General features: G+C 41.1%; 1 protein-coding gene and 1 long non-coding RNA gene across 2 annotated transcripts; both read left to right on the top strand.

Annotated features, from left to right (window-relative positions):
• Nucleotides 1-426: 426 nt before the first annotated feature.
• Nucleotides 427-3,695, top strand: LOC146253794 (uncharacterized). The gene is made up of 2 exons (XR_014731807.1): nucleotides 427-1,843; nucleotides 1,962-3,695. It is a non-coding gene; the product is annotated as an uncharacterized LOC146253794 (long non-coding RNA).
• A 7,324-nt stretch (nucleotides 3,696-11,019) lies between these two features.
• Nucleotides 11,020-16,201, top strand: LOC146253793 (serine protease 27-like). The gene is given in 7 exon segments (XM_084676978.1): nucleotides 11,020-11,074; nucleotides 13,569-13,589; nucleotides 13,826-13,988; nucleotides 14,087-14,187; nucleotides 14,190-14,348; nucleotides 14,864-15,009; nucleotides 15,119-16,201. Coding segments are annotated over 7 exon segments (966 nt in total). The 3' UTR covers nucleotides 15,440-16,201.
• Nucleotides 16,202-27,681: the final 11,480 nt, after the last annotated feature.

Raw genomic sequence — 27,681 nt, 5'->3', positions numbered from 1 at the left:
TCCAAAGGTGGTCAGACCAACTGGTCTAAGCCGTCCTTAAACGAAGAAGAGTTACAGTCCCAGCATCACCTTATCTCCCAAGTTGACACTTTTACTCCCAATAGCTGAGAGGCCCTATTGTGCTCGCACCAGTCTCTGAGCGTCTCAAGCTCTCTTCCTGTCTGACCTTGGCATGTTTGCACACACCAGAGTTACATTGACTCACAAACTTTGCTGCACAGATTCGTCTCAGCATGGCCTCACTTGCACAGAAGGCATCCTGTTGCATGATCTCATTAGTTCTTTGTTATTCAGTTGATTATAATTGGATACATGTTTTAGTATTAAGCATTACGTGACAAATAGGTATACATACATATACGAGGTAGTGATTGGTATAGCAGCATCGATTAGCCGTATGTTATCATTCCTTCACAGATGACCGCATCAAAGTTGAAATTTTCTCCAAACAGTGATTATAATTTGTCAGTATGTTTAACAACAAGACTAGCCAGCTATTCAGCCATGTCATTGTCCCCAAACTAAATCAAGATTTTTAAGAAGAAAAAATCGTCCATGTGTAGAGTTGCTGCTACAGTCGTGTTGGTCGCAGCCTTTCTGCAGTAGATTGACTAGCGAGGTGAATAGCGAATGGGATGTGAAATGAGCGGTTACGTGACACCGACACCCTACATTCAGAAAAGTAACATTTTTCAAATAGGTTAAAATAAATATTGAAGTCACTCATTGTTGTAAATTCAAGTTAGCTTGTTAAAGTCTTTCAAAATTGTGAATAGAGGCTTTGACTCCGTCCCTGTTGTTATGGTTACTTATTTCAGATACTTTGTACAGGTGAACAGACAGTTTTGCTGCAATTACGTAGTAGGTGTCTTTTATCACCTGATATCGGACACCCCTGCAGCCAATCAGAATTGAGTATTCACCCAGACTATGGTATAAAGTACAATAACAAAGATAATAACACATAACAGAAAGATTTATAAAATAAAATAGAAGAATTATAAAAGAAACAATAAAAATAATAATAAATAAAGTTAACATTAGCTAGCTAGCTAACTTCAACTTTGCTGTCGAAATCATTTCACAACACCGAAGTGGTTTTCTACGTCAAACAAACTACTTGATTAGTTAACATTCAGTAGTTAGGGCACTAGGCAACTACACACAATCATTTGTTAGCTTTTAATACCTTGCTTCAAAATTAACTGTAAATTGTTACTCTTTGTTTATTTAATTAATGAAACAGTAGAGCGACGTGTGTATCAAGTATTGTTCAACATATTTAAGTTAGCTAAACATTTAAAACAATTCTGGTACAATAATCTGTTCACTTATGATACTTTTGTGCAATACGAACTTTTAGACTATTTGTTTTGTTATATTGAAACCATAGTGCGATTTTGGCAAACCCAACTTTTGTAGGTGTCTTGTATGATAAAGCCGGCACATTAATAAAACTTGACGAAAAATGATAGCAGGTGGATTTGATGTTTCAGCTAAATGTAATCTGCAGCTTACTGTATTCCATTTAAATGCTTGTTTAATACTCTTAGCTTTACCATTTTAATAACATTGAAATAGTATTTTGGTTCAGTAATAGGCTTGGGACTAATTAAAGTCAGAAATTCTTAAAATGTTTAATTTGACCAGTTAGTCTCTCTCTTTTTGAAGATGCATATAACCATCCAAGAGGGAAGGTCCTTGCCAGAATTGAAAAGATGCACCACATGCTGCAAGGATTTCCATTGCCCTTTCTGTCTCTCTACTGTTTTTCATCCAGCAAAACTGAGCAAGGTCACCGTCCATTTAGAGATCCATTTCATCCGGTCAGTTTTCCATGAAGGTAAAAGCAACAAAAAAAGCAGTGAAGTCCCTCACTGATTTGTTTGCTCTGACCAGATATTTGATTCAGACACTTAAGTGATATATAGGCCTGATAATGTTTCTGTCTTATAATTTAGGATTCACCGTTCACAGATGTGGGTTAAGTTGCCAACCACAATTGCATTACCACTGCAGTGAGGAACTACAAGACACCCTTACTGTCTATCTGAAGGCAGTGCTGATCCGAACACCAACCAAGCTAAGGTTCAAAGATGAAGTGCAGTTAATCCTTGGTGTTCTATTTCCAGAAGTAGGCCTAGTCATGTAAAGTATTTGTACATGTTCCTGCTCCTGCACTTTCAAAGCCTATATAAACAAAATGCCAACCATATTGCTACCTATGTACGGACCTATGTATAATGGCTTGAGGTTCTGTATTGGCATAACGGTGTATTAACCATATAATTTCTGTAGGCCATCATATACGGCCTGAGTATTCTGAATAAGCTGTCCCTGCAGGATGCAGAAAAGGTCTTCATATCTGGACCAGTTTATCATCTGAGGTAAGTAGAGAATGTACATTTTCTGCACAATGCCATACAACTTTATCATCTACTATTAATACCTTTATTGTCAACCACTTAAGTAATGCTAATTAATGTATACTACTTTGTTAGTGTAACTGATATTTATGCTTACCTAGAAGTAATATTGTCTTTACTATTTCAGTGAAGTGGAGGAGTTGGATAGGGGGATATCTAAACAATTGCGCACAGAGGGGAATTGTGATGAAATAAAACAAAGTATAACTGATTAGAGCTGAACTTATATTTCCTCAGATAACTTTGATGTTTGTGTATAATAGAGCATAGATTAAAATAATGAAATGAATCACAGTATACGTACATTGCATTAGTATTTCGACCGGGGAAAAGACAGAACACTGTGTGTGGAATTTAGTAGTATGAATCAAGGATTTACTCATGTTTTTGTAGATGTGGTTACATTCTGTTAAAGGCACTAGAGATATTCCACAAACACAAGGCTAGCATGTGCTTTTAGGTTTTCCAGATAGGAGTTTGTGATTCAGCAATGTAAGGACAGCATCATCTAGACTTCTACTCTTCATATAGGCAAACTGGAGTTGATGTGCCAGGTTCTGGACTGTCTCTTGAAGTTGCAAAAGTATCAGACATTCAAAACTCTTCATCACCACTGATGTACGAGCTACAGGTCTGAAGTCATTGGGAAGTCTGGGTCTGCTCTTCTTTGGAACAAAGCATATGGCAGAGGTCTTCCACAGAGCTGGAACTGTGTGTTCCTCCAAAGACCAGTTGAACAGTTCACAGAAGACAGGGCCAGTTGTTTGTAGCAGGTCTCCAGGAGCTTGTTATTATTGATGTTCTCAAGATATAATGCTTTGTTGACTTTGGCACTTTGGTGAAGTTAAGCCGATCAAAGCGACTCTAGAACAAGTACAGAGTATCTGCAAATGTGCCCAAATCTTTAAGGCTCATGTTGCAGGATGTACATTGGTTCTCTGTAGTCCCAGAAAACGTTTTAAAGTCACTCCAGGCATCACACCTGTCCACATTGGTATATTTTCCACCTTTTCTTTAAACTATTTTACCTTCCTTAATTTGCTTACTTAATTTTATTAAATTACACTGGATCTTGACATCTGTGAAATATGTACAATTGTTTCTAACTGTATGTGATTTCAATTTCTTTAAGTATCCCAAAACATAGTTTCTAATGTTATACCTTTCCATGTAATTTAGTCATCAAACATCATCACATATGCCAGTTTTCCTGGTTTCTTGCCTCGCAAACCATTCAAATATGCCCAAATAAACCATGCGATCTCGTTACACTGCCTTTTGTCATCCAATTCGCTAGGTGGCGCTGTCAGATAAAACGATGTTCCTAGAACTGCGGTCCTGCAAGTTCATATGAAAATATAGGCTAAAAGGCGCACACCAGAACATGAAAAAAAATGTCTATGGCTCTGTCGCACACACATTCAACTGTCTGATCAGCCTCACATTCTGTTCCTGTTAATCATACACACGGTGTCAACCAAAATACTGCATGAAGGAGGCCAACTCACCAAGCCAACACAACCACACACAGTCAGACGAGTAGTCGAAACTCGGAGGAGAGCCATAACAAATCAATGCATTTAAAAACAAATTGTGGTTAAGGTAGATTATGATTTCATTTAATATCTTAATTAGAAAAGTTTACACACCTACCGTCAAAGTCATAGTTCAAACATGTATTTTTTTGAAAACAGTTTGGGAGTCAAACGAGCCGGTTCACGAAAAAGAGCCTGAATGCCCATCACTAGAGATTAGATGACAGCCGTTTCATTCTACAAGTCCACTGCAGCGCGAATCACTTGCCTTTACACAGTGCACCAAGCTCAGGGGCGTGTAAGACAAGTTAATGCAGAGTTGTAGTTCTGTTAAGTCATAGACATACACGTTGACGTGTTTTATTATATTACTCCATCTGCTACAGTAGTAGCCTAATCTGTTGAAATGACTAGGGAGTCCCAGCCAGGCTAGCTAGTTACCACAGACAAAGTTACGCCATGTGACGAAACTGAATTTAAAAGTTAAAAAAACAACACTAGGAGCATTGACACCCACCATTCTTCTGTTAATGTCTCTGTACAAAAACAGACGTATCACAGGTCTTTCAAGTGTCACGCATTGAGCGTGACAGTCACTAATTTCTCTCTTTTGTCACGCCCTCCCGCGACTCATTGTATTTCTCACGCAGGAACAAAATATAATACATTTAATATACCGCAGCACCCAAACCAAATTACTCTAGCCGCGCCACTCTTACTATGGAACCGGCAGGAATCAATCGTCTCCCCAAGGGCCAGTTGCATAAAAATAGACCTTGTCTTAGACTTAAATGCTAAAGTCCGACTTGCCAAAGACACTTCAATTTACCGGTTGCATAAAGCTTTAAGATCAGTGACTAACGTAAGACCAGAGAATGTCTAATATAGAGAACTGCCACTCTCGGGAAACTTCCGGGTTCTGAACTGGTTGAAGTTCCATGTGAGGGCGCTAACGAGCGAGTGCAGAATGAATGGAGGTCTACGGAGCGGTACCCCTCAAAATCCACTTTTCTCAGGATATACTTTTTTGTCTAGTAATTTGAATTCTGAATTCGAAAGGGGAGGCAAAAAAATACACACTGCTGGCTGTTAGATTGTTTTAAAGTCACCTTTCTGTTCTAAAAGCTTTTGAAAATGTCATTGATGTCATACACATATGACCAGAGGTACTGCTTTATGGCAAGCTCTGATCACTTACTTTTTTCTCTCTCTCTTTTCTCTCGTTGGCATAGCAATTCAGACCTTACCGCAAGGTTTAGCCAGGGGGAGAGGTGGCAGACTTTTCTACCTCAAATTAAGTCAGTCTTACTATTTATGCAACAGACAGGCTTAATTAGACTAGTCTTACCTGACAATTTAAGACAGTTTAATTCTAAGACTAAACTAAGTTTATGCAACTGGCCCCCTGGAGTTCTCAGTTGAGCCTGCAACTTATCAGCCAATCAAAATAAAGAAAGGGTCTACGCAATAGCCAATTGGAAAATAGCACCATTGTATCTGAATAACATTTAATACAACAACCAATGGAAAAAAAACATATCCTGTAATTTTTCACGTGATTCTGCTACAACGTCTTCCGAAAGTTTCGTTCACCTACAGAGCAAACCACTAGACCTCGAGCATCACTTTGAGCACAGAGTAAGCTAAGTCATGATCTCCTGTTTAATGTTACAACAAATTCACAACTTGTTTGACACAAACAATAACCCATGAGCTCAGGTGGCCCCTAAGCCAGAGCCTCCGTGCGTGACGTCGCTGTTATTAACATTATATTGATATGAATATGATGATTTGACACGATGCGCCGTAGCCAGTATATGCTAGACTTAATTCATTCATGTCAGTAACAGGGCCCCAGTAGTCCTACTGAGGGATGGATTACAGAACAAGCCTACCGGCACCAGGGGCCAATGAGCCCAGGGGGCCCCTAAGCCAGAGCCTTTGGTGAAGTCTCTGTTATTAACTTTGTATTATTATGATGATATGACACAATGTGCCATAGCCGGTATATGCTAGGCTTAAGTCATTCATGTCAATAACAGGGCCCCAAAAGTCCTACTGAAAAACGAACGAATAGCCTAAACATTCACTTTGAAGATGTCACAAGAAAGAAACCATCATGATACCTGAGTGTTTATCCCCTCAGTTTATCTATAGGACTTTAGAGGGGCTGAGTACTCCATGCAATATGGGCCCTTCAACTCTGTAGGGAGAAATCCAAAAAGCAAGTGCAAAACAATAGCATTAGAGCTCTGTCTAAGCACCCCCAACACACACACAAATCCGCTGTTTATGTGGCATTTCTGTAACGTTGTTCTTCATGAAGACTCCATTATGATGTTATCCACCCCTGATCTTTCTGAATGGAGCCCCTCAATCATAACACATCATAACATTTCACTGTATGAATCATAAAATGTTTTACTGGTAGGCCTTAACTAGGACAAGTGAGATTCCTTACATGAGCTTAAAAAAAATATTTGAACAGTTTATAGGAAAAAAGAAAAAAATATCTCGCGTTAATCTCGCGATAAAAAAATGAACGGCGTAAATAAAATAAAAAAGAAGGGGGGGAGGGGGCCATAGTTTCTTAATCCGTCCATGCAAACAACCCACTAACCCTCAACCAGTTGTACTTGCACACTGATTCAGCCATGTTTGTTCATCTTTGGATCGTAGCCCCCATCAAAGAGAAACAAAATGCCAAGGTAGGCTAAATGATGTTGTTCTCTGTCAACTATTCATATGACGAAATATTCTACAGAAGGAATTTATTTTGCAGAAAGACTGAACTGGAATAACCAGATTGGGATCTGTTGCGGCCGAAAACTGTATGAGATTACCATCTCCTAACCTGAAGGGTTACCCCAGGGAAACTAGCATTTCCCTAAATAACACTACAGCGGAGCGGGCGTCATGGTTTCATTAGGTGCGTTCGACTTCATGCAGCGCCGGTGTCGCCTGCAGCCGCCTGTAGCCCGGCTGACTTGAAGCAGCCAATGGCATTCTCAGCTTCAAGGCAGACTGCAGCTGACTGTCGGCGCCGCCGGCGCTGCATGAAGTCGAACGCGCCTATTGACAATTAAGGCGACGGAAGCCGACGCCCCGTGCCGCCCGCTCTGTTGTAGTAGACACGCACTGTGTGACATGCAGAAGGAATTTATTTTTGAGAAAGAGTTAACTGGAATAACCAGATGAGAATACTAACCAACTGAAACCTATATGGCACGAAAGGTTCTGAGAAATTAATGAGTCCTACGAGCATTATTACATGTACTTACAGTCCAACTAAATATAAATCCTGTCAGAGGAAAGTTAAATTATTTAATTCAAGCATATATGTATTCCTTAATAAATAAATAAATAAATATGTAAATGGCATTCTGGTTAATGTAATGGTAAGATTAAAAGTGGCATGTTTATGGATATTTGACTCACACACAATTTACTTTCATGAATTGTACCATATAACTTGAGCATTTTAACTCAACTTTTTCATCACTCACCTGAAACCATAAATAGACCCATACTAAACTGCTGATGTTTCCTTTCACACAAAGTTTAGGATGAATAGCATCATTGTTGTTTGTTGGATTAAAGTCCAAGCTGTTTTTTTTACAGCTTTCATTCACAGTCACACTGATGGTCACTGTGAGCAAGACGAAGGGATGCAGTGATCTTCGTCATTTTTTGGGGCAGCCACAGAAAAGAGGTAAAGTAAGTTGAGAGCAGTTAGAAAATGAGTGGCAGCCAGATCATAGAAGTAGCACAACAGATAAGTCAGTTTCCTCATTTAATAATAATTGACATTCAGATCAGACATGGTTAACATGGTTCTATTCCTGAACATCATGGGAGAAACAACTTGTTTACTTATCATATTTATTTTGTGTTCAGAGTACAGAGAGAGGGACAGAAAGAGCATAAGGATATTCATTGGGCAGGGAGAGCAGGTGAAATAGAGGTGACTGATTGTAAAAAGAACAAATATTGATGACTGATCTGATATTGCAGCGTTAGTGTTTCTCCTACAACATCATCATTAATATTGGCACAATTGAGGTTAGGTTTAGGCACAGGCCAGGCCTCACTGAGGTTAGGTTTAAGCACAGCGATCCCTCATTGAAGTTGCGTTTAGACACAGGTGTCACTGAGGTTAGGTTTAAGCACAACAGTCTAATCCTAATGTATAGACTACTGTTGGCCGCCATGTGTATCAACAACATTCTTTTTAGTCGTTAGTTTACAGATAATATTTACAGTATTTCATGTTCACTCTATTGCGTTCAGAGTAAAGAGAAAGAGAGGGATATAGGGATGAGGATGCCCACATGCCAGGGAGATCAGGTGATATGGAGCTGAGTGAGAACAGAGTAATAAAATATGTGATAGTGAAGACCGAGCATTGACCATCACAACAATCTTGTCCAAATGACATTTTAAGATGTGTGTATTTCAGATAATACAATCAAGCAGTGAAAGTGAGTTTGAAACAATGACAGAGAGAGAGAGCATCACTCGCATCTCTGCAGTGGACATGCACCGCACAGTATTTTGAGTTGTAAATGACCAGCAACCACTGTGTGCATTTAATGCAATCTTCATAAGTAATAACTATGCATTTTTATATAAAATTTACACTTACAGCATATCAGCTTTGGAACTGAGAATATGTTAACTTCGAGGTGTACATTGTTGCCTGATAATAGACGATGCGGAGGCGTGAAACGTCCGACGCGCAGTGCGGTTGCCTCAGTGGAGTCCATTATCAGGTGATAATGGACACCTCGAAGGGCATTATCCCACTTATACCATGGTCACTTGCCAACGATTTTACAAACAGATCCAAGAGAGAGATCCAAGCTGCCACTTGCAGTTTCTAATAAACAAACATGACAAAGGGGTAGAAAGGACGGGAAGACAAGGTTAAGTGTCAGCATAACATGAGGAGAGGAGGACTATGGTCCTAGAGGAATACAGTGTGGGAACAGGCAAAAAACACCTGAGCACATAAGCATTTTGTAACAACATTACAGAAGCACATACATTGTACAACATTACAGAACCACATGAACAAGCAGGCGAAGGCATTGGATGGGGGAAGGGGTGTGATAGCATATCTGCAGTAGACAAAAGTTAGTGCAGGTGGGTGTAGGCCTGGGTTGTCGCCATGGCCTAGGCCACAATCAGACAGTTCACAGTTCGCAGATTGTATTGCCATGGAGACGGCCTTGATCAGGTTCCAGACAGAGACAGCAATCCTCAGGTGTCTGTTGGAAGGGGGTAGGGAATGCAAGAGAAGTCTCGCTGCAGCGCTCTACAGGGGAGTTGTTATTCCAGAAACAGCCTTGGCCAAGGCCTGTGCTGGTTACGGGGCCGAAAGCAGATAAGATTGAGGTTTTTTGGTCGAGTAGCCGCATAAAAATTGGCATGTGTACTCCTTTTTCCACCGGTCTCCGTCGGTCCAATCATGTCGGCCAGCCTTAGGGGGCTTTTTACAGCTGTAGCCGTTTCCTAAATTTTTCGATATATGCCAGGGCAGCGCCTAATCCAATCAGCAAAAGCCTGTAATTGTGGATACGAATAGGTAGATGTCTTCAATGTCCTCCATGGAAAGCGCCGCTATGCACACGATGTGTCCATCGAGTAGCTAGCTGCTAACGTCCCGTCAGGACAGTCAGGTTCCCCCGAACCAAAGCTTCTCGTCAAGAATATGGTGTCAATTGCATTTAGAGACCAGCTGATCAAATCCATGATTTTCAGTTTGGAGAGCGATGTAGAGAGAGTGTCTCAATATAGGACACAAGACACAAACTAGACAATACCTACAATATAAGCCAAGCACAGAAGGTCAGGGGAGGAGAGGGAGAAAATGCGACCGCCTTCGTCAAGAGCCAAAGAAAAGTGTTTAAATGTATCAATCTTTCGCCGTTGTGTCGCTATTTTTTCCGCCATCTTTAATTTTTTGCAAAGTGTCTTATTTTACCCCAAATGCTAAGCGCAACAGGCTAAATAAGTCAGTCTTACGTTAGTCACTGATAGTGAAGCTTTCTGCAACAAGTAAATTGAAGTGTCTATGGCAAGTCAGACTTAAAGTTACATTTAAGTTTGATTATGAAACTATCTATCTCCATTCTTCAGCTTACTGAGCCAAGGCGATGTGACACTAGGGTAAAGGTATGCGGACGCACCTACAACATTGGAATATTGCTACACTAGGTGTTTCTGTATGTTTAATCCTTGTATAAGCGAAGCTTTCTAAACGGCTTTAGCACTGAGATGGTGTAATGACTACTATGCTGACTTATAGTACAAAGCCACTGGTCCCATTGTGACGTGCGGTCTTTGTTTTCAGTCACAGACACAGCTTCAGCATTTTGTATTTTCAGTCATTAAATAATATTTTGCCTCCAAAGCACACTGCATCTGAAATATTGGCCAATCAATTACCATACATAATTGTAGGAATGCAGGTGCCTGAAACAGCACTTATGTAATGTATTTCAGCCTCACAAGAGAAATGCATGCCACTGCAATGTCAATTGATTAAGGTCTCATTCGTTATGTATTTGTCTCCATGAAAATAGTACCAGAGTCCACCAACAGTGTGGCATCAGTCTTGTCAGGTATTTGACCACAGGGAATTAACAATTAAACCATAACCAAGTCATAAACCTACCAGGTGTATGGGTTATAAGCCCAGTTGCAGGGGAAAACATACGCAGTACAGTTTAAGAGATGTGCTCTACAAGCAGTGAAAGTGTTACATGATTGCAGTACAAAGATTGGGATTGATTAACATGGACATGAGTTCAGTACATTGTGGGAAATGTGTAAATGTTTCCCACAGTGTAAAACATATCACCCCAATGTCAACCAAGGTTATGGTTCGAGAGAGTTTAGATTTTCATTTAAATTTGGAGAGGAAACAGGTATTTCCGGTTCCTCTGACAGGTGAGCGTGCAAATTGTTTGAGGAAGAGGTGTGTATATAGAGGGAGGAGTGGAAACGTTTTGTTTAAAATGACCGCATATCTTTAACAATTTACAAACTGAACCATGGCAGTCTGCAAAGCAATATGCTGGACTCTGTTGGTTGCCTTCCTAGCAAAAGGTAAGTTCATCTTTTATTCGAATGCAGTACTAAAGTACTTAAACTAGCAAAGCACTGATTTACTGATCACATGAGCACTCATATGCTTTGGTCACTTTCTATGTACACTTGGAATTTTATGTGTGTCCATTTCTTGGCACAACAAGCACTCATACTTATACTTAATACTAAAAATACTAATACCTAATACTTAAACTGTGGGAAAATACTGTCCATTTTCCCATTTCCGTTATGTATATTTTGTAGTTATGTAGATTTTATATTTTTCTTATTTTTTAATATTTCTTAATAACTACATAGATGTTGTGTGCAATGTCACAAGAATGTGGTTGTTCAGAATGACGCATGTTATTCGGTGGATTTGACCATAAAGAAACTTTGAAGTGATACAACTGAAAACTTTATAATTCAGGTTTTACAATGGTAAATGTAAGCCATTTAGACATATATTAAACTAATACTTTGAATGGTTTCACAATGTGAAAAAACTGAATTGTTGTTTTCTCAAACAATACAATAGAATACTTGCTAAACCTCTAACACACCATGTCAATTTTTCCATAGAAAATTTTAAATATCCCTCAAGCTGGAAAAAAGCAGTTATTGTGCCAATATTTTAATCAGGAAGTCAAGATTCTATGTGCAACTACCGGCCAATATAAATTGTACCTTTACTATCCAAAGTGATGGAGAAAGTCATAGCAATACAGCTGACTGACCACTTGGAGGTCAACCAGCTCCTCCACCCAGAGCAGTTTGGTTTTAGATCAAGGCACTCAACCGAAATAGCAAACTGCTGCTTCATTGAAAACTTAAAGAAGTCCATGTATAGGGGTGATGTGGTAGAAGCAGTATTTCTTGATCTTAAAAAAGCCTTTGGAGTGGTCAGTCACCACCTACTTACAAAAAAATGTCAATGTTTAACATCTCCCCAGGGGCAGTGGGTTGGTTTGACTCATTTCTTCAGGGGACGGAACAGTGTGTTAAAGTGGCCAGAGACAAATCCTCCTTTCTAAACATCTGAATGGGCATACCTCAGGGTTCTATATTGGGACCAATTTGGTCCCTTTATAAATGACTTGCCTTTGATCTATCCTGGTGTCCTCCTGCCAACTTCACACAGACGATGCCGTTTTTAATGCACCCGCCAAGACACCGGAGCAGGCTGCAGAGGTTTGGTCTGCATGCATGGCTGGGTCAGTGGCTCATTCAAAATAAGTTTGTTTTAAATATTTACAAAAACAGTTTTTCAATTAAAAAACACAACTTAGAACAAAATATTCAAATTGTATTTGATCATTTTGCAAATCTATCAGCATTGAATCAACTCGATTCAAGTATCTTGGGTTGGTCCTTGACCCACAACTAACGTGATAAATAAAGAAAATATAAAAAACAAAATTAAAATTGTTTCAAATTAATTTGACATTATATTCCACACCAGGCGTCCCTGCTGTAAATGCATGCTGTTTTTTCCTCATATTTCATACTGCATGACAGCATGGGCCCAGGCAGTTCCCTCAGCTACAAAACGCATTGGTTCACTTTATAACCAAGCAATGAAAATTATGAATAGAAAACCAATTCGCTTTCATCACTGCCACATTCTTAAGAAATGTAATTTATTAATTTGAATAAGCTTCAGCTATTTATGTTTTCTCAAACTGTTATTTAAGTGACCAAAAACTTTGGCTCCTGAACCCCTGAGTACATTTATTCAGAGACCAAATTGCAGTAGAGTGACAAGAGGCTCCCTAAACCAAAACCGTAAAACCCACAGCACAGAACATCTTTTGGCACATCAGCCTTTTCTTACAGGGCTTGTAAACTGTGGAACTCACTGCCCACAGAGTTTAAGAACATTTCTGAGTTTAAAATGTTCACCTCTAAGCTTAAGGCATGGCTGAAAACCAAACAAAACTGTACCCATTTGTAAATGTCTGAACGTGAATGAGTGAGTTTTCAATAAGTACAATTGCATTGTGTACTTTTCGAGTGAGTTTTTCGAGTGAGTGTGTTCTGAATATGTAAAATTGCACTGTGTATTTTTCTTATTTTGTATTTTTTAAATTGTATATTGTTTTTATTATGTGTTATTGTAGAAAGGCCCATCCAGGGACGGGAGTTGAAAATTAGCTTTTGCTATAAACTCTATGTGCATCACATCAGCTGCAAACTTTGCTCTGTAGCTATGTTTAACTGCATTGTCCCTGTCAAATAAATGTAATACAAAAAATAATAATCTTTGACAATAGAGAAAGATGTTACAACATTCCAGCCTCATTATAGGCTAACTCAGAAATAAGAGCTGATTTTGCAGTGGGACTGCAAATAAAATGTAATTTGTTGATAGGCAGAGAGTGTAAAGGAAGGACAGAGAAAGATCTCAAAGGTTTCGTGTGTATGTACTGTATGTTCCTAACCTAGCAGGAGCATTCTGACATTCACGTGAAGATAAATCTAAACTAAATACCTGGTTTTATGCCTTTTTCAGGGTGTTATTCTCAGTTGAATGGTAAGTCTCTTTTCAATCAATCTTTTAATTTCTACGGTCTTAATCATATTCACAATGCTTGGATAATGGATGAACAATAGATCAAGTTCTACATAAAGGTCATTTCAATAGAACTGGTGTATAGTGTTAGGGTCTTAAAAGCAAGGGTTCAAGGATGACATACTTTGTAAATGACAGCAAAGGAAGATTAATTTAGGCTACATAAGGAACATAACACAACACCCTTTTGCTGTCAGTGTGTGGCCAGGCTCCACTCAACTCCAAGATTGTGGGTGGTCAGGACGCCCCAGTGGGAGGCTGGCCCTGGCAGGCGAGTCTACAACGATCAGCCTTCCATTTCTGTGGAGGATCTCTCATCAACAACCAGTATGTTCTGACTGCTGCTCACTGTTTCACCAGGTAAGGATTCATACAAATTTACAGTACAATTTTGTGTTGAACAAAAACATTTCCTACACTTATTTGTGATATACTTAACAACTCCCCCCACCCCCCAGCACCAGCACATCAAATCTGCAGGTCATCTTGGGAGCTAAGAGCCTGGATCAACCCAATCCAAACCAGGTGTCCAGATCAGTAGCACAGATCATCTGCAATCCCATGACGGTACCAGCGACAATGATATTTGTCTGCTGCAGCTGTCTTCTACTGTGACTTTTACCAACTATATCCAGCCTGTCTGCTTAGCAGCACCTGGCAGCACCTACAATGCAGGCATTGTCAGCTGGGTCACTGGTTGGGGGACTATTAATTCAGTCGGTGAGTACTCATGAGGTATCTTAAAGTACTAGACAAGTGTATTACAGACCTAGAATAAATATATCCAAATAAAGATAATCAATACCTTGAATAAGTCTCCATCTACTGGAATTGTACATTTATTACAGTATTACTATGAGAGTCACATGAGTTTGACAGATTTAAGATTTTTAGAAGTGAAAGTCCAACATATAAATGAAGACAACATTTTTGTAGGCATATAGTTTAGTGTACAATTCTGGGAAGACTAAAACATTAGTTTTACTGATATACAGGGAAAGGAACAAACATTTGAATTTAGAATTATGAATCTTAAAGTTTCTGATACATTTAATACTGATTAAATTAATTATCAATTCCTCTATCAAGCCCACCCCTATCAATATTGTATTAACTTTGGGTTTTTAATTACCTTTAAATATGTGTGATATAATCACTTTGTGGTGGTAACACTGAAATTAAATGTAATCCCCCCCAAAATTCTGTCCTTTTCATTGGTTGATTGGTTTCCCCAGTGAACCTCCCCTCCCCTAGGAATCTCCAGGAAGTAGATGTGCCAATAGTGGGGAACAGACAGTGCAACTGTAACTATGGAGTGGGCTCTATCACAGACAACATGTTGTGTGCTGGCTTAAAAGCTGGAGGAAAGGACTCCTGTCAGGTAATATGCTACTTAATGTAACTCTTTTTTATAATTGATCATTAATAAACCATACATTTTTATATTGCCTCAAAGGTGATAATCCCTGACATTGTTAAACCCTCTCCAGGGTGACTCGGGGGGTCCCTTGGTCAGCAAACAGGGTGGTCGCTGGATCCAGTCTGGAGTGGTGAGTTTTGGCAAAGGCTGTGCTCTGGCCAATTTCCCAGGAGTCTATGCCAGAGTATCCAAGTACCAGACGTGGATCAACAGCATAATCACCAGCAGCCAGCCAGGATTTGTTACTTTCAACTCTGATGGAACTGACTCTGACCTAAATATCACCTGCACTGGCTTACCACCTGCCAACAATGGAGCTTCCCCAGCTCAGGCCTCCTTCTCTTCTCTCCTTCTCTTGTCCCTCAATGGTGTCTTATTATTCCTCAAATAAGGTTTGATGAACCAGTCATGAATGTTTACAACCCATTTTGCCCTAAATTACTCAAGGACATTTTGTCAGTGACACAGAAAACAGGACAATTTATATTGTATTTGTATTGAAGCAATGATCAGATTCCACAAAGTAGGACAAATATTTTCCAACAAGAACATTTTTCTATTCAAGCAATGCAGTTGAATTTGAGTAAGCTTTGTCAGATTTAGTTTGTCATTTTTCTTTACAGTACATACTAAAATATGATGTATTCTTTCACATTTCTAAAATGTATTTAACAGATTTGAAGGGCTAGCAGCGCTTAAACCAACCTGTGTCATAGTAATCGGCAATGCATTCACCATGTTGACCTTTAGAGGGTCTACCTCATCTGTTGTCACAACTTGTGTACAAAATCTCCCTAAAAGATTATGGTAAGCTATTTCTTATCAGGGACATTCTGCACATATATGTATTCTATAATTGAAGAGAGTTGTGGTTGTCTTTATGAAGGATTTACAGTTTTCTGTTTTTTTTGTTTAGATTATTTATTATTTTATTATGAAAGGTTTTACTGTAAAAGTCATTTGAGATTTTGTGGCTTACATATTGCACATACAGTGTCAAAAATGTTGTTTACATAAATTAATTTAGTGTGCCAAGTGTGCATACTGGGTTAACGTACTCGCAACATTGATCAAAATACAACTTGTATACAAAATACAAAACTGTTTAATAGACTTACACGTTGACATGTGTATAAAACGTTGTATTATATTACTCCAAGTCTCTGCTAATTTGTCGATACGATAGGGAGTTCTAGCCGGGCTAGCTAGCTAGCTACAGTAGTTACCACAGAACAAAGTTACGTAATGTCACTAGACTGAATTAGAAAGTACAATCACCAACAACTTCAGCAACCTTGCGCCATGCATTGTTTTTTTTTAAATTAACATCTCTGTACAAATACAGCCATGTATCTACAGGGCTGGGTAAGCAGCCACACAAACGATTAGTTTCCCCTCCACCTTAAAACCTAGAAAGCTAGAAAAGTTTGCAGGGTCGCTACGTTACGAGAAACAAGAAAACACTCTGATTGGCCATCGCTAGCGAAAATCGCTCCTCATTTGCATAAAGTTGAGAAAATCTCAATTCTGTCGCGTCCTTTCGCTACCCACAATGCACCACGCAAGCGATTCACCTGGCTCCATAGAAAATGAATGGAAAACATGTTGCTGTTCTCATCGCGTCGCTGCAGTGGACACGCACCGTTACAGTGCGTTCACACTGCAGCGACGCAATGCATTTTCTATGGAGTCAGGCGAATCGCCTGGGCAGTCTCTGTGGAGTGGCCGGTCTTGAAGCCCGATTGGTTGGGGTCAAGCAGGTTGTTCTGAGAGAGAAAGTTAGAGAAAGTTAGACAGTTGGTTAGATACAGCACGTTCAATTGTTTTAGAAAAGAAGGGTAGCAGTGATACCGGTCTGTAGTTCTGGAGGACAGCAGGGTTAAGGGAGGGTTTTTTGAGTAGCGGGGTAACTCTGGCCTGTTTGAAGGCAGAGGGGAAGGTGCCAGAGGTAAGAGAGGAGTTTAAGACATGGAGCAGAAAAGTTATGATAGAGGGGGAGATGGTTTGAAAGAGAGGGGAGGGGACAGGATCAAGGGGGCAGGAGGTGGGGCGATGAGAGAGAATGAGGTCAGAGAGCTCTGACTCGGACAGGGGGGAGAAAGAGTTTAGACATTTAGTTGGGTCAGTCATGAGTGGTGAGGGGGTAGGAAAGGTGGGTTTAGGGAACCGACTGCTAATGTCGGAGACTTTTTCCTCAAAGAAGGAGGAGAAGTCGTCTGCTGTCAGGGTGGAGGGGGGGGGGGGTGGGGGAGGTGGGTTAAGAAGGGTGGAGAAGGTAGAGAAAAGTTTGTGGGGGTTTGAAGCAGAGTTAATTTTGTTAAGAAAGTAGAGGGATTTAGCACCAGTTATGTGAGAAGAGAAGGATTTAAGGAGAGAGTAATACTTATCGAGGTCCAGACCGTCTTTGGACTTGCGCCATCTCCTCTCAGCTGCTCGAAGGGTGGACCGCTCTTCACGAATAACATCCGTAAGCCACGGGCAGGAGGGAGAAGATCGCGCAGGCCTGGTTGACAGGGGGCAGAGAGAGTCAAGTGATGCAGTTAAAGTGGTTAACAGGGTGTCAGTGGCAGTGTTAGTGGGGTGGGACGAGAAATCGTCAATAGGAGGGAGGTTGTTACAACAGAGGAGAAATGGGAGGGGGATAGGGAGCGGAGGTTGCGCCGGAAAGTTACGAGGGGAGGGGAGGTAGGAGGGGTTGGAGGGAGAAGTGATCAGAAATGTGCAGTGGGGTTACAGAGGTTAAGTCAGTGATACAGTTACGTTTCAGGATGAGGTCTAGCTGTTTGCCTGCCTTGTGGGTCCCCGGTGTGCTCAGCAGCGTCAAGTCAAAGGAGGTCAGGAGGGACAAGAAGTCGACAGCCTGCGTTCCCTGGAGGTGGATGTTGAAGTCCCAAAGGACTATCAGGGGGGTTCCATCATCCGGGAGGACGCTGAGGAGCATGTCCAGCTCCTCCACAAAGTCAGCAAGCGGTCCTGGTGGGCGATAAAGAACAATTAGGAATGCTTTGATAGGATTAGTTATCATCACATAATGGTGTTCAAATGATTTGGCAGTAAATTCAGTTGTGTTTGTTCATCTTTTGATCTTAACCCCCATTAAAGAGAAGCCAAACTAACTTCATGACAAAATGCCAAGGCACATGATGTTGTTGTCTGTCAACTATTCATGACTAAATATTCTACAGAGAGAAGTAAAGAAGGAATTCATTTTGGAGAAAGACTTAACTGGAATAACCGGATTAGGATCTGTTGTGGCCAAAAACAGTATGAGATTACCATCACTGAACTAGTTGATTGTCCTGACGGGAACAAGCACAGAACTGTCTAAAATCGTCCTAAAATGATCTCACTGATTAAGAACTGAAGGGTTACCTCAGGTCAACTAGCATTTACCGAAAAACAAGACAGGCCATAACTGACGTTAGGAAGAACATACACCCAGAAATTAAGTATATACATGTACTTACAGTACAACCAAATATAAATCCTATCATGGACATCTAGAAAGTTAATTTATTTAATTCAAGCATAGATGTATTCCTTAATTTAAAAAAATGAATTGGAATTGGAATTATGATTAATGTAATGGTAAGATTACATTATTCACACACCATTTACTTTCATAAATTGTATCATATAATTTGAGCATTTGCACTCAACTTTTTCATGACTCACCTGAAACCATAAGTCGAGACATACTAAATTGCTGATGTTTCCTCTCACAAAACCAGTAAAACTGCTACGACATTGGAAAAAAGGTTTACGATGCATAGCATTATTGTTGTTTGTTGGATTAAAGTGCAAGAAGTTTTTTTACAGTCAGCTTTCATTCACAGTCACACTGATGGTCACTGTGAGCAAGAGGAAGGGATGCAGTGACATTCGTCAGTTTTTTGGGCAGCCACAGAAAAGAGGTAAAGTAAGTTGAGAGCAGTTAGAAAATAAGTGGGAGTCAGATGACAGAAGTAACGCTGGATATAAGTCCGTTTCCTCATATAATAATAATTGACATTCATATCAGAAATGGTTACCAATCTTTTCCTGAACATCATGGGAGAAAACACAACTTGTTTACTGATTATATTTATTTTGTGTTCAGAGTACAGAGAGAGAAGGAGACAAAGAGCATGAGGACATTCACAGGCCAGGGAGAGCAAGTGAAATGGAGGCGAGTGATTATAAAAAGAGCAAATATTGATGATTGATCTGATATCGCAGCGTTAATGTTTCTTCTACAACATCATAATTAATATTGGCACAAATGAGGTTAGGTTTAGGCACAGTCCAGGCCTCAATGAGGTTAGGTTTAGGCACAGCGATGCCTCATTGAAGTTACGTTCAGACACAGATGTCACTGAGGTTCGATTTAAGCACAACAGTCTAATCCTAATGTATGGACTTCTGTTGGCCTATCAACAACATTATTTTTATTTGTTAGTTTACTGATAATATTTACAGTATTTCATGTACACTCTAGTGCGTTCAGAGTAAAGAGAGAGGGAGAGAGATGAGCATGAGGATGCCCACATGCCAGGGAGATCAGGTGATATGGAGGTGAGTGAGAACAGAATAATAGAATAAGTGATAGTGAAGTAATGTTAGTAATGTTAATTTAAGATGAGATATTCCTGCTACTATGGCTTCTCATGTGAATTTCAGACAATACAATCATGCAGGGAAAGTGAGTTTGAAACAATGACAGAGAGAGAAAGAGCGTTGCTCGCATTGCTTCAGTGGACACGCACCGTTAGTATTTTGAGTTGTAAATGAGCAGCAACAAATGTGTGCTTTTAAATCTATGCAATCTTCATTAATAATAAGTAGGCCTATGCATTTTTATATAAAATATACAGATATCAGTTACACTTACAGCATATCAGCCTTTGACACTTTTTCACCAGATAATTTGAGAACTTTGAAAGGAGAGAGAGATATTTCTCATATTAATACAAATACATTTTAACAAACAACCCACTAACCCTCAACCAGTTGTACTTGCACAGATACGTGCATACTGATTTAGTTGTGTTTGTTCATCTTTTGATCTTAGCGCCCATTAAAAAGAAAGCCAAACTAACTTCATGACAAAATGCCAAGGCACATGATGTTGTTCTCTGTCAACTATTCATGACTAAATATTCTGCAGAAGGAAGTACAGAAGTAATTCATTTTGGAGAAAGACAAGAAAGACGGGAAGAAAAGTTTACATTTAGCAGACGCTCTTAACCAGAGCGACTTACAGTAAGCACAGGGACATTCCCCTGAGGCAAGTAGGGTGAAGTGCCTTGCCCAAGGACACAACGTCATTTGGTGTGGCCGGAAATCGAACTGGCAATCTTCAGATTACTAGCCCAATTCCCTAACCGCTAAGCCATCTGACTCCCAGTTTAGGATGAATAGCATTATTGTTGTTTGTTGGATTAAAGTGCAAGCAGTTTTTTTACAGTCAGCTTTCCTTCACAGTCACACTGATTGTCAACATGAGCAAGAGGAACGGATGCAGTGACATTCGTAAGTTTTTTTGGCAGACACAAAAAAGAGGGAAAGTAAGTTGAGAGCAGTTAGATCTGGCAGTATGATCTGGCAGCCAGATCATAGAAGTAGCACAACAGATAAGTCAGTTTCCTCATTTAATAATAATTGACATTCAGATCAGAAATGGTTACCAACCTATTCCTGAACATCATGGGAGAAACACAACTTGTTGAAACACAACTAGATAGATTTATAACAGGGGTCACTAAATGGCGGACCGCGGTCCGAGTCCGGACCCAGGCGGCTCCCTATCCGGACCCGGACCTTCAGCCGATATATTATTAGCCAATGGAATTAATTCATTTTGATGGAACGTTTCCATTTTAACCGGAACATTTTTTACAGCCTTTACGCTATTTATTATGTCTATGGTTTTCCTGCTATATGTGGTTTCTATCTTCTGTGTCCAATCCAAAGATCCAATCAGGAGCTGTAATAGCAATCACCATGACAACTCACTCACTCAACGTTGGCCGCAACCTCTGGGTCACGCAGGTTGTGTGTGTCATTCGCAACAACGCAGGCTAATCGATTTGCTAACGGTAGCTAGCCTACCTGTTCTTCCTTAGCAAACATAATGGCGTGACAACCCCCAGCGAAAAGTTGATTCCGAAAAAATTGCAAATTTCAAACAGAATGGACTGACAAGAACGCATTTGTGTTGCCGGTGGGGAGCACAAAACCGATGTGTTTAATCTGCAATGAGACGGTTGCCCTTGTCAAAAGTGGTAGAGCTAACGTGAAACGTCACTAACAGACAGTGCCGCCGCTAGCCATTTTGGTGCCCTACGCATAATTCCTTTATGATGCCCCACCCCCCCCCCCCCCCCCCACCCACCACCACCACCACCATAATATAAAATATCTTTATTTTTTGGATTGGACCTATAGTCCAATAATATAGTCCGTCTAGGTTAACTTGTTTGATGTGTGGATTCTTGCTAAATTTCTGGTATTCTCTGCCCTCAGCGCATTAGCAGCCATAGCTACACCATCACCATGGAAACCACACAAACACGCCCCAGTCTCTTACACAGGTGATTGGCATTAGCTGATTAGTGGAGACACAAGACAAGCTATTCAGTCAACTCGTCTCATAAAAAGATTAAGAGCAGCACAACACAACTACTACCACTAATGATACTGCTATATTTTATGCCGCTACTACAACTACTAATTCTGCAGATTCTGCTAATATCTCTTTTACTAACTACTATGCTAATGGTACGGTTTGTTGTACTACGCCACTGAGTGCTTTTACTTGACCATGAGAAACGCCATAGCAATTGTCGGTTTATGCCAGTAATACGATTACTCAGTTTACATGTGTAATTGGGTGTGCTTTACCTTCGGCAAGGGCACAACCATTGTTATCTAACATAATTATATATTATTATTGTTGGAATGCTGCTTCAGCATTCCAAGTATTGTTCTTTGAATCTTTATTCAACTTCTTATTCTTCTAATTCTTCCGCGGCACCTTTCAGCGCCTTCAAATCTTCAGCTATTAAAACCGTTCGGCTATCAAAAAATTCAGCAGTTTCAGGCTATGACTGCTGAGACTTTTCAGCTTTGTACCTCTTATGCTTGAATTAATATAAATCAATATTCATAATATTTTTAACATGGGTTTCCAATGGAGTTTTCTTTCAAATCCTCTCAAACTTCTTAAAACTTCTTCAACTTCCAAATCCTTCTTCTTCCTCAATCTTTCAGCTAGAGCCACCATTTAAACTTTAAAACCTTGACAAAACCATAAACTATTTTTTAAAAATTCAGCTTTTTGATATCTATTCAACTTTTTTTATATCACTGATTATGTTTCATGACATTTTCAAACCGTTTCTGAGATTTACATGGGTGTTCACGAGAAAGCCCACAGTGCAGACTGAATGTCTTAGAGCGGAGGGAAGCTTCGGGTGTCGTTGAAAACATATTTCTAGTTTGCCAGCATTGCCACAATTTTCGCTCTTCATGCTTCGTTTTTGGATCAATAGATAGTTAATTTTGTGCTGGTTGTAGACAGTTGTCTGTGGAATCCAAAATACTTACACATTTGTTCAGAGCCCCACGAAAGCAAGACAAAGTCCAACTCTCGCCCCATTGAGTCCAATGCAAATGTGGTGACAAATTCGTCACAGAAAACAAAAAAATAACAAGATTTATAAACTGCCGTTATAGTCGTATTTCTGAACGCACAGCCATATAAAGGACATCTCTGGTTTCGGCAGAGTCTTGGGTCTCGGAAAATATCTTTATTTTTTGTATTGGACGTATAGTTTTGCATCTACGTTAACTTGTTTGAGGTGTGGATTCTTGCTAAATTTCTGGTATTTTCTGCCCTCAGCGCATTAGCAGCCATGATTAGTGGAGACACAAGACAAGCGATTCAGTCAACTCGTCTCATTAAAAGACGAAGAGCACCACAACACAACTACTACCACTACTGATACTGCTATATCTGCCACACTACAACTACAAATTCTGAAGATGCTGCTAATATCTCTTTTGCTAACTACTATGCTAATGCTACTGTTTTCTTCTACTACGCCACTGAGTGCGTTCTCTTGACCATGAAAAACCCGATAGCAATTGTCACTTTATACCAATAATACGATTACTCCGTTTACATGTGCAATTAGTTATGCGATTACTCAAACACGTATACATGATTCTTTTTATTAATCGTTTTATGGTCCACGGACAAAACGTGCACCATCATTCTTCTGCAGCAAAGTGTCGTCGTGTCTTCCCGTATCAGCCCTACTACTGCTGTATGTTTCATTCAATCAAAACATTGAATCCTACTAGGAAAGACGAGTAAACACATTCAATGATAGGCTACATCTGCTACTGATATTACTATCCCACCTATAATTTCAGCTGTTAAAACCATAATATTCTTGTTACAACTAGCTAGCCTACTTCTTCTGTTTCACAGTTCAACTTTCAGCTTCTCCCGCATTGTAGGCTATTTAAGCTCTTAGCTTTGTTGATGCAGTTCAGCTTCCACACTGCCTCTTGAAATTAAACTTTTTCTTTGATTGCTTCACAAAGTTCAAACGTATTCTCCCGCATAGTTTTTAAGCACTGAGCTTCGTTAGATGATGCAGTTCAGCTTCCACACTCCCTCTTTTGTGTGAATCATACATTTTTAAAATTAAATTCAGCTTGCGGGTATTTTCTAATTTCTGTATTTTCAGCCATTTAAAAAAAAATAATTCAGCATTCCAATGCATTTTCAGCAGGAAATGCATGTTCTAGTTGTTCTATTTCTTCCGCGCCACCTTTTAGCGCCTTCAAATCTTCAGTTATTAAAACCGTTCAGCTATCAAAAAATTCAGCAGTTTCAGGCCATGGGCGCCATGACTTTTCAGCTTTGTACCTCTTATGCTTGAATTAATATAAATCAATATTCATCAAATGTTTTATATGGTTTTCCAATTTAGTTTTTTTTTAATCCTCTCAATCCTCTTAAACTTCTTCAACTTTCAAATCCTTCTTCTTCCTCAATTCTTCAGCTACAGCCACCATTTAAACTTTAAAATGTTGACAAAACCCTAAACTATTTTTTTTTATTCAGCTTTTTGATATCTATTCAACTTTTTTTATATCACTGATTATGTTTCATGACTTTTTCAAACCTTTTCTGAGATTTACATGCGTGTGTACGAGAAAGCCTAGAGTGCAGACTGAATCGCTTAGAGTGGAGGGGAGCTTCAGATGTGTTGAAAACATATTTCTAGTTTGCCAGCATTACCACAATTTTCGCTCTTCATGCTTCGTTTTTGGATCAATAGATAGCTAATTTTGTGCTGGTCGTAGACAGTTGTCTGTGGAATCCAAAAGACTTACACATTTTTTCAGTGCCCCACGAAAGCGAGACCAAGTCCAACTCTCGCCCCATAGAGTCCAATGCAAATCTTGTGACAAATTCGTCAGAAAAGGCAAAAACAACCAGATTTAGAAACTGCCGGTAGAGTCGTATTTCTGACCGCACAGACATATAAAGGACATCTCTGGTTTGGAGTCTTTGGTCTCTGAAAATATCTTTATTTTTTGTATTGGACGTATGGTTTTGCGTCTACGTTAACTTGTTTGAGGTGTGGATTCTTGCTAAATTTCTGGTATTCTCTGCCCTCAGCGCATTAGCAGCCATAGCTGCACCATCACCGTGGCAACCACACAAACACGCGCCAGTCTCTTACACATTGCCTCTTGAAATTAAACTAATTCTTTGATTGCTTCACAACGTTCAAACGTATTCTCCCGCATTGTATTTAAGCACTGAGCTTTGTTAGATGATGCAGTTCAGCTTCCACACTCCCTCTTTTGTGTGAATCATACATTTTTAAAATTAATTTCAGCTTGCGGTATATTTTCTCATTTCTGTATTTTCAGCCATTTAAAATAATTAATTTCAGATTTCAGCATTCCAACGTATTTTCAGCAGGAAATGCATGTTCTAGTTTAGCTAAGACTTGCATGTACAGTACGTAATGTCACATTAAATAATGTATTTAAACTCAAGTTTGTGTGGTGCGTTGCTGTATATCAGTTGTAAAAAACAGACCCATATGCAACCGACGCAAGCACACACCACAATTTCCCCAGAAATTGTACCCTCCACATTAATAATTGCATTGCAGATTGATATAAGGTGTACCCCTAAATTTTCTGCTTGCGCTCCCAAAAAAGTAAGTCAAATCTACTGTAATCCTAGAGAAAAAAGTTTGTCTGGAGCCCAATAAGGTACGCTACTGTATATTAACAGTGGTCATAATAGTGGTACTTGGAGAGTCAATATTTTCTGACGTGGTACGGGGTCAAAAAAGTTTGAGAACCACTGCCTTAGATCATCCACTCCGCCAAAGTAAATCTATGTCCATGTCATAACAATAAATGCTCAAATCTAATACGTGATTAAATCTTGACTGAACGCTATATAATTTTGTTGCTTTACAATAGCCTATCCACCTTATTCTCAGGGGGTCTACTGTAGAAATGATTATGGGTGCAACTTCCGGTGAGTAGCGGAAGTTGCGGTTTGCTATACCAGAGAATGTCTAATAGAGAGAGAACTGCCACTCTCGGGAAATGAACAGAATCGGTGACATAGGGCAGCCCTGGCGGAGTCCAACCCTCACCTGAAACAAGTTCGACTTACTACCGGCAATGCGGACCAAACTCTGGCACTGGTCGTACAGGGACCGGACAGCCCCGATCAGGGAATCCGGTACCCCATACTCTCGGAGCACCCCCCACATGAGCCCCCGAGGGACACGGTCAAACGCCTTTTCCAAATCCACAAAACATGTGTAGACTGGTTGGGCGAACTCCCATATACCCTCCAGGACTCCGCGGAGGGTATAGAGCTGGTCCACTGTTCCACGGCCAGGACGAAAACCACATTGCTCCTCCTGAACCAGAGGTTCGACAATCCGACGGACCCTCCTCTCCAGGACCCCTGAATAGACTTTCCCAGGGAGGCTGAGGAGTGTGATCCCCCTAAAGTTGGAGCACACCCTCCGGTCCCCCTTTTTAAAGAGGGGAACCACCACCTCGGTCTGCCAGTCCAGAGGCACTGTCCCCGATGTCCACGCGATGTTGCAGAGTCGTGTCAGCCAAGACAACCCTACAACATCCAGAGCATTAAGGAACTCCGGGCAACCCTCATCCACCCCAGGGGCCCTGCCACCGCGGATCTTTTTAACCACCTCGGCGACCTCAGCCCCAGAGATAGAAGGGCCCCCCCCGATGTCCCCAGACTCTGCCTCCACTTCGGAAAGCGTGTTGGTGGAATTAAGGAGGTCTTCGAAGTATTCCTTCCACCGATCCAGGACGTCCCCTGTCGAGGTCAGCAGCGCACCATCCGCACCGTATACAGTGTTGACAGAGCACTGCTTCTCCCTCCGGAGCCGCCGGATGGTGGTCCAGAACCTTTTTGAAGCCGTTCGGAAGTAATTCTCCATGGCCTCGCGGAACTCCTCCCATGCCCGGGTTTTTGCCTCCGCGACCGCCAAAGCCGCATACTGCTTGGCCTGCCGGTACCCATCAGCTGCCTCAGGAGTCCTACCAGCCAATAAAGTCCGATAGGCCTCCTTCTTCAGCTTGACGGCATCCCTCACCTCCGGAGTCCACCACCGGGTCCGAGGGTTACCGCCGCGACATGCACCGACCGCCTTGCGGCCGCAGCTCCGGTCAGCTGCTTCAACAATGGAGGCACGGAACATGGCCCATTCGGACTCAATGTCCCCGGTTCCCCCCGAGACATGATCGAAGCTCTCCCGGAGGTGGGAATTGAAGCTCCTTCTGACAGAGGGTTCCGCCAGCCGTTCCCAGCAGACGCTCACATTACGTTTGGGCCTGCCTGACTGGCGTCTTCCCCCACCATCGAAGCCAACTCACCACCAGGTGGTGATCAGTTGACAGCTCCGCCCCTCTCTTCACCCGAGTGTCCAAGACATGCGGCCCCAAGTCCGACAACACGACTACAAAGTCGATCATCGAACTGAGACCTCGGGTGTCCTGGTGGCAGGTGCACATATGAACACCCTTATGCTTGAACATGGTGTTTGTTATGGACAAGCCGTGTCTAGCACAAAACACCACTCGGGTTCAGATCAGGGGGGCCGTTCCTCCCAATCACGCCCCTCCAGGTCTCACTGTCATTGCCCACATGAGCATTGAAGTCCCCCAGGAGAACGAGGGAATCCCCGGTAGGAGCGCTTTCCAGCACCCCCCCCAGAGACTCCAAAAAGGGTGGGTACTCTGAGCTGCCGTTTGGTGCATAAGCACAAACGACAGTGAGGACCCGTCCCCCCACCCAAAGGCGGAGGGAGGCTACCCTCTCGTCCACCGGGGTGAACCCCAATGTACAGGCGCCGAACCGAGGGGAAACAAGTATTCCCACCCCAGCTCGACGCCTCTCACCAAGGGCAACTCCGGAGTGGAAGAGAGTTCAGCCCCTCTCAAGGAGACTGGTTCCGGAGCCCGTGCTGTGCGTCAAGGCGAGGCCGACTATATCTAGCCGGAAACTCTCTACCTCGCGCACCAGCTCAGGCTCCTTTCCCGCCAGCGAGGTGACATTCCAGGTCC

The sequence above is a fragment of the Hypomesus nipponensis genome, chromosome 17, assembly GCF_054491055.1.
Source record: "Hypomesus nipponensis isolate SF chromosome 17, ASM5449105v1, whole genome shotgun sequence".
Classification (NCBI taxonomy): Eukaryota; Metazoa; Chordata; class Actinopteri; order Osmeriformes; family Osmeridae; genus Hypomesus; species Hypomesus nipponensis.
The sequence above is the reverse complement of the archived record's forward strand: the minus strand, read 5'-3'. Positions and strand labels throughout refer to the sequence as shown.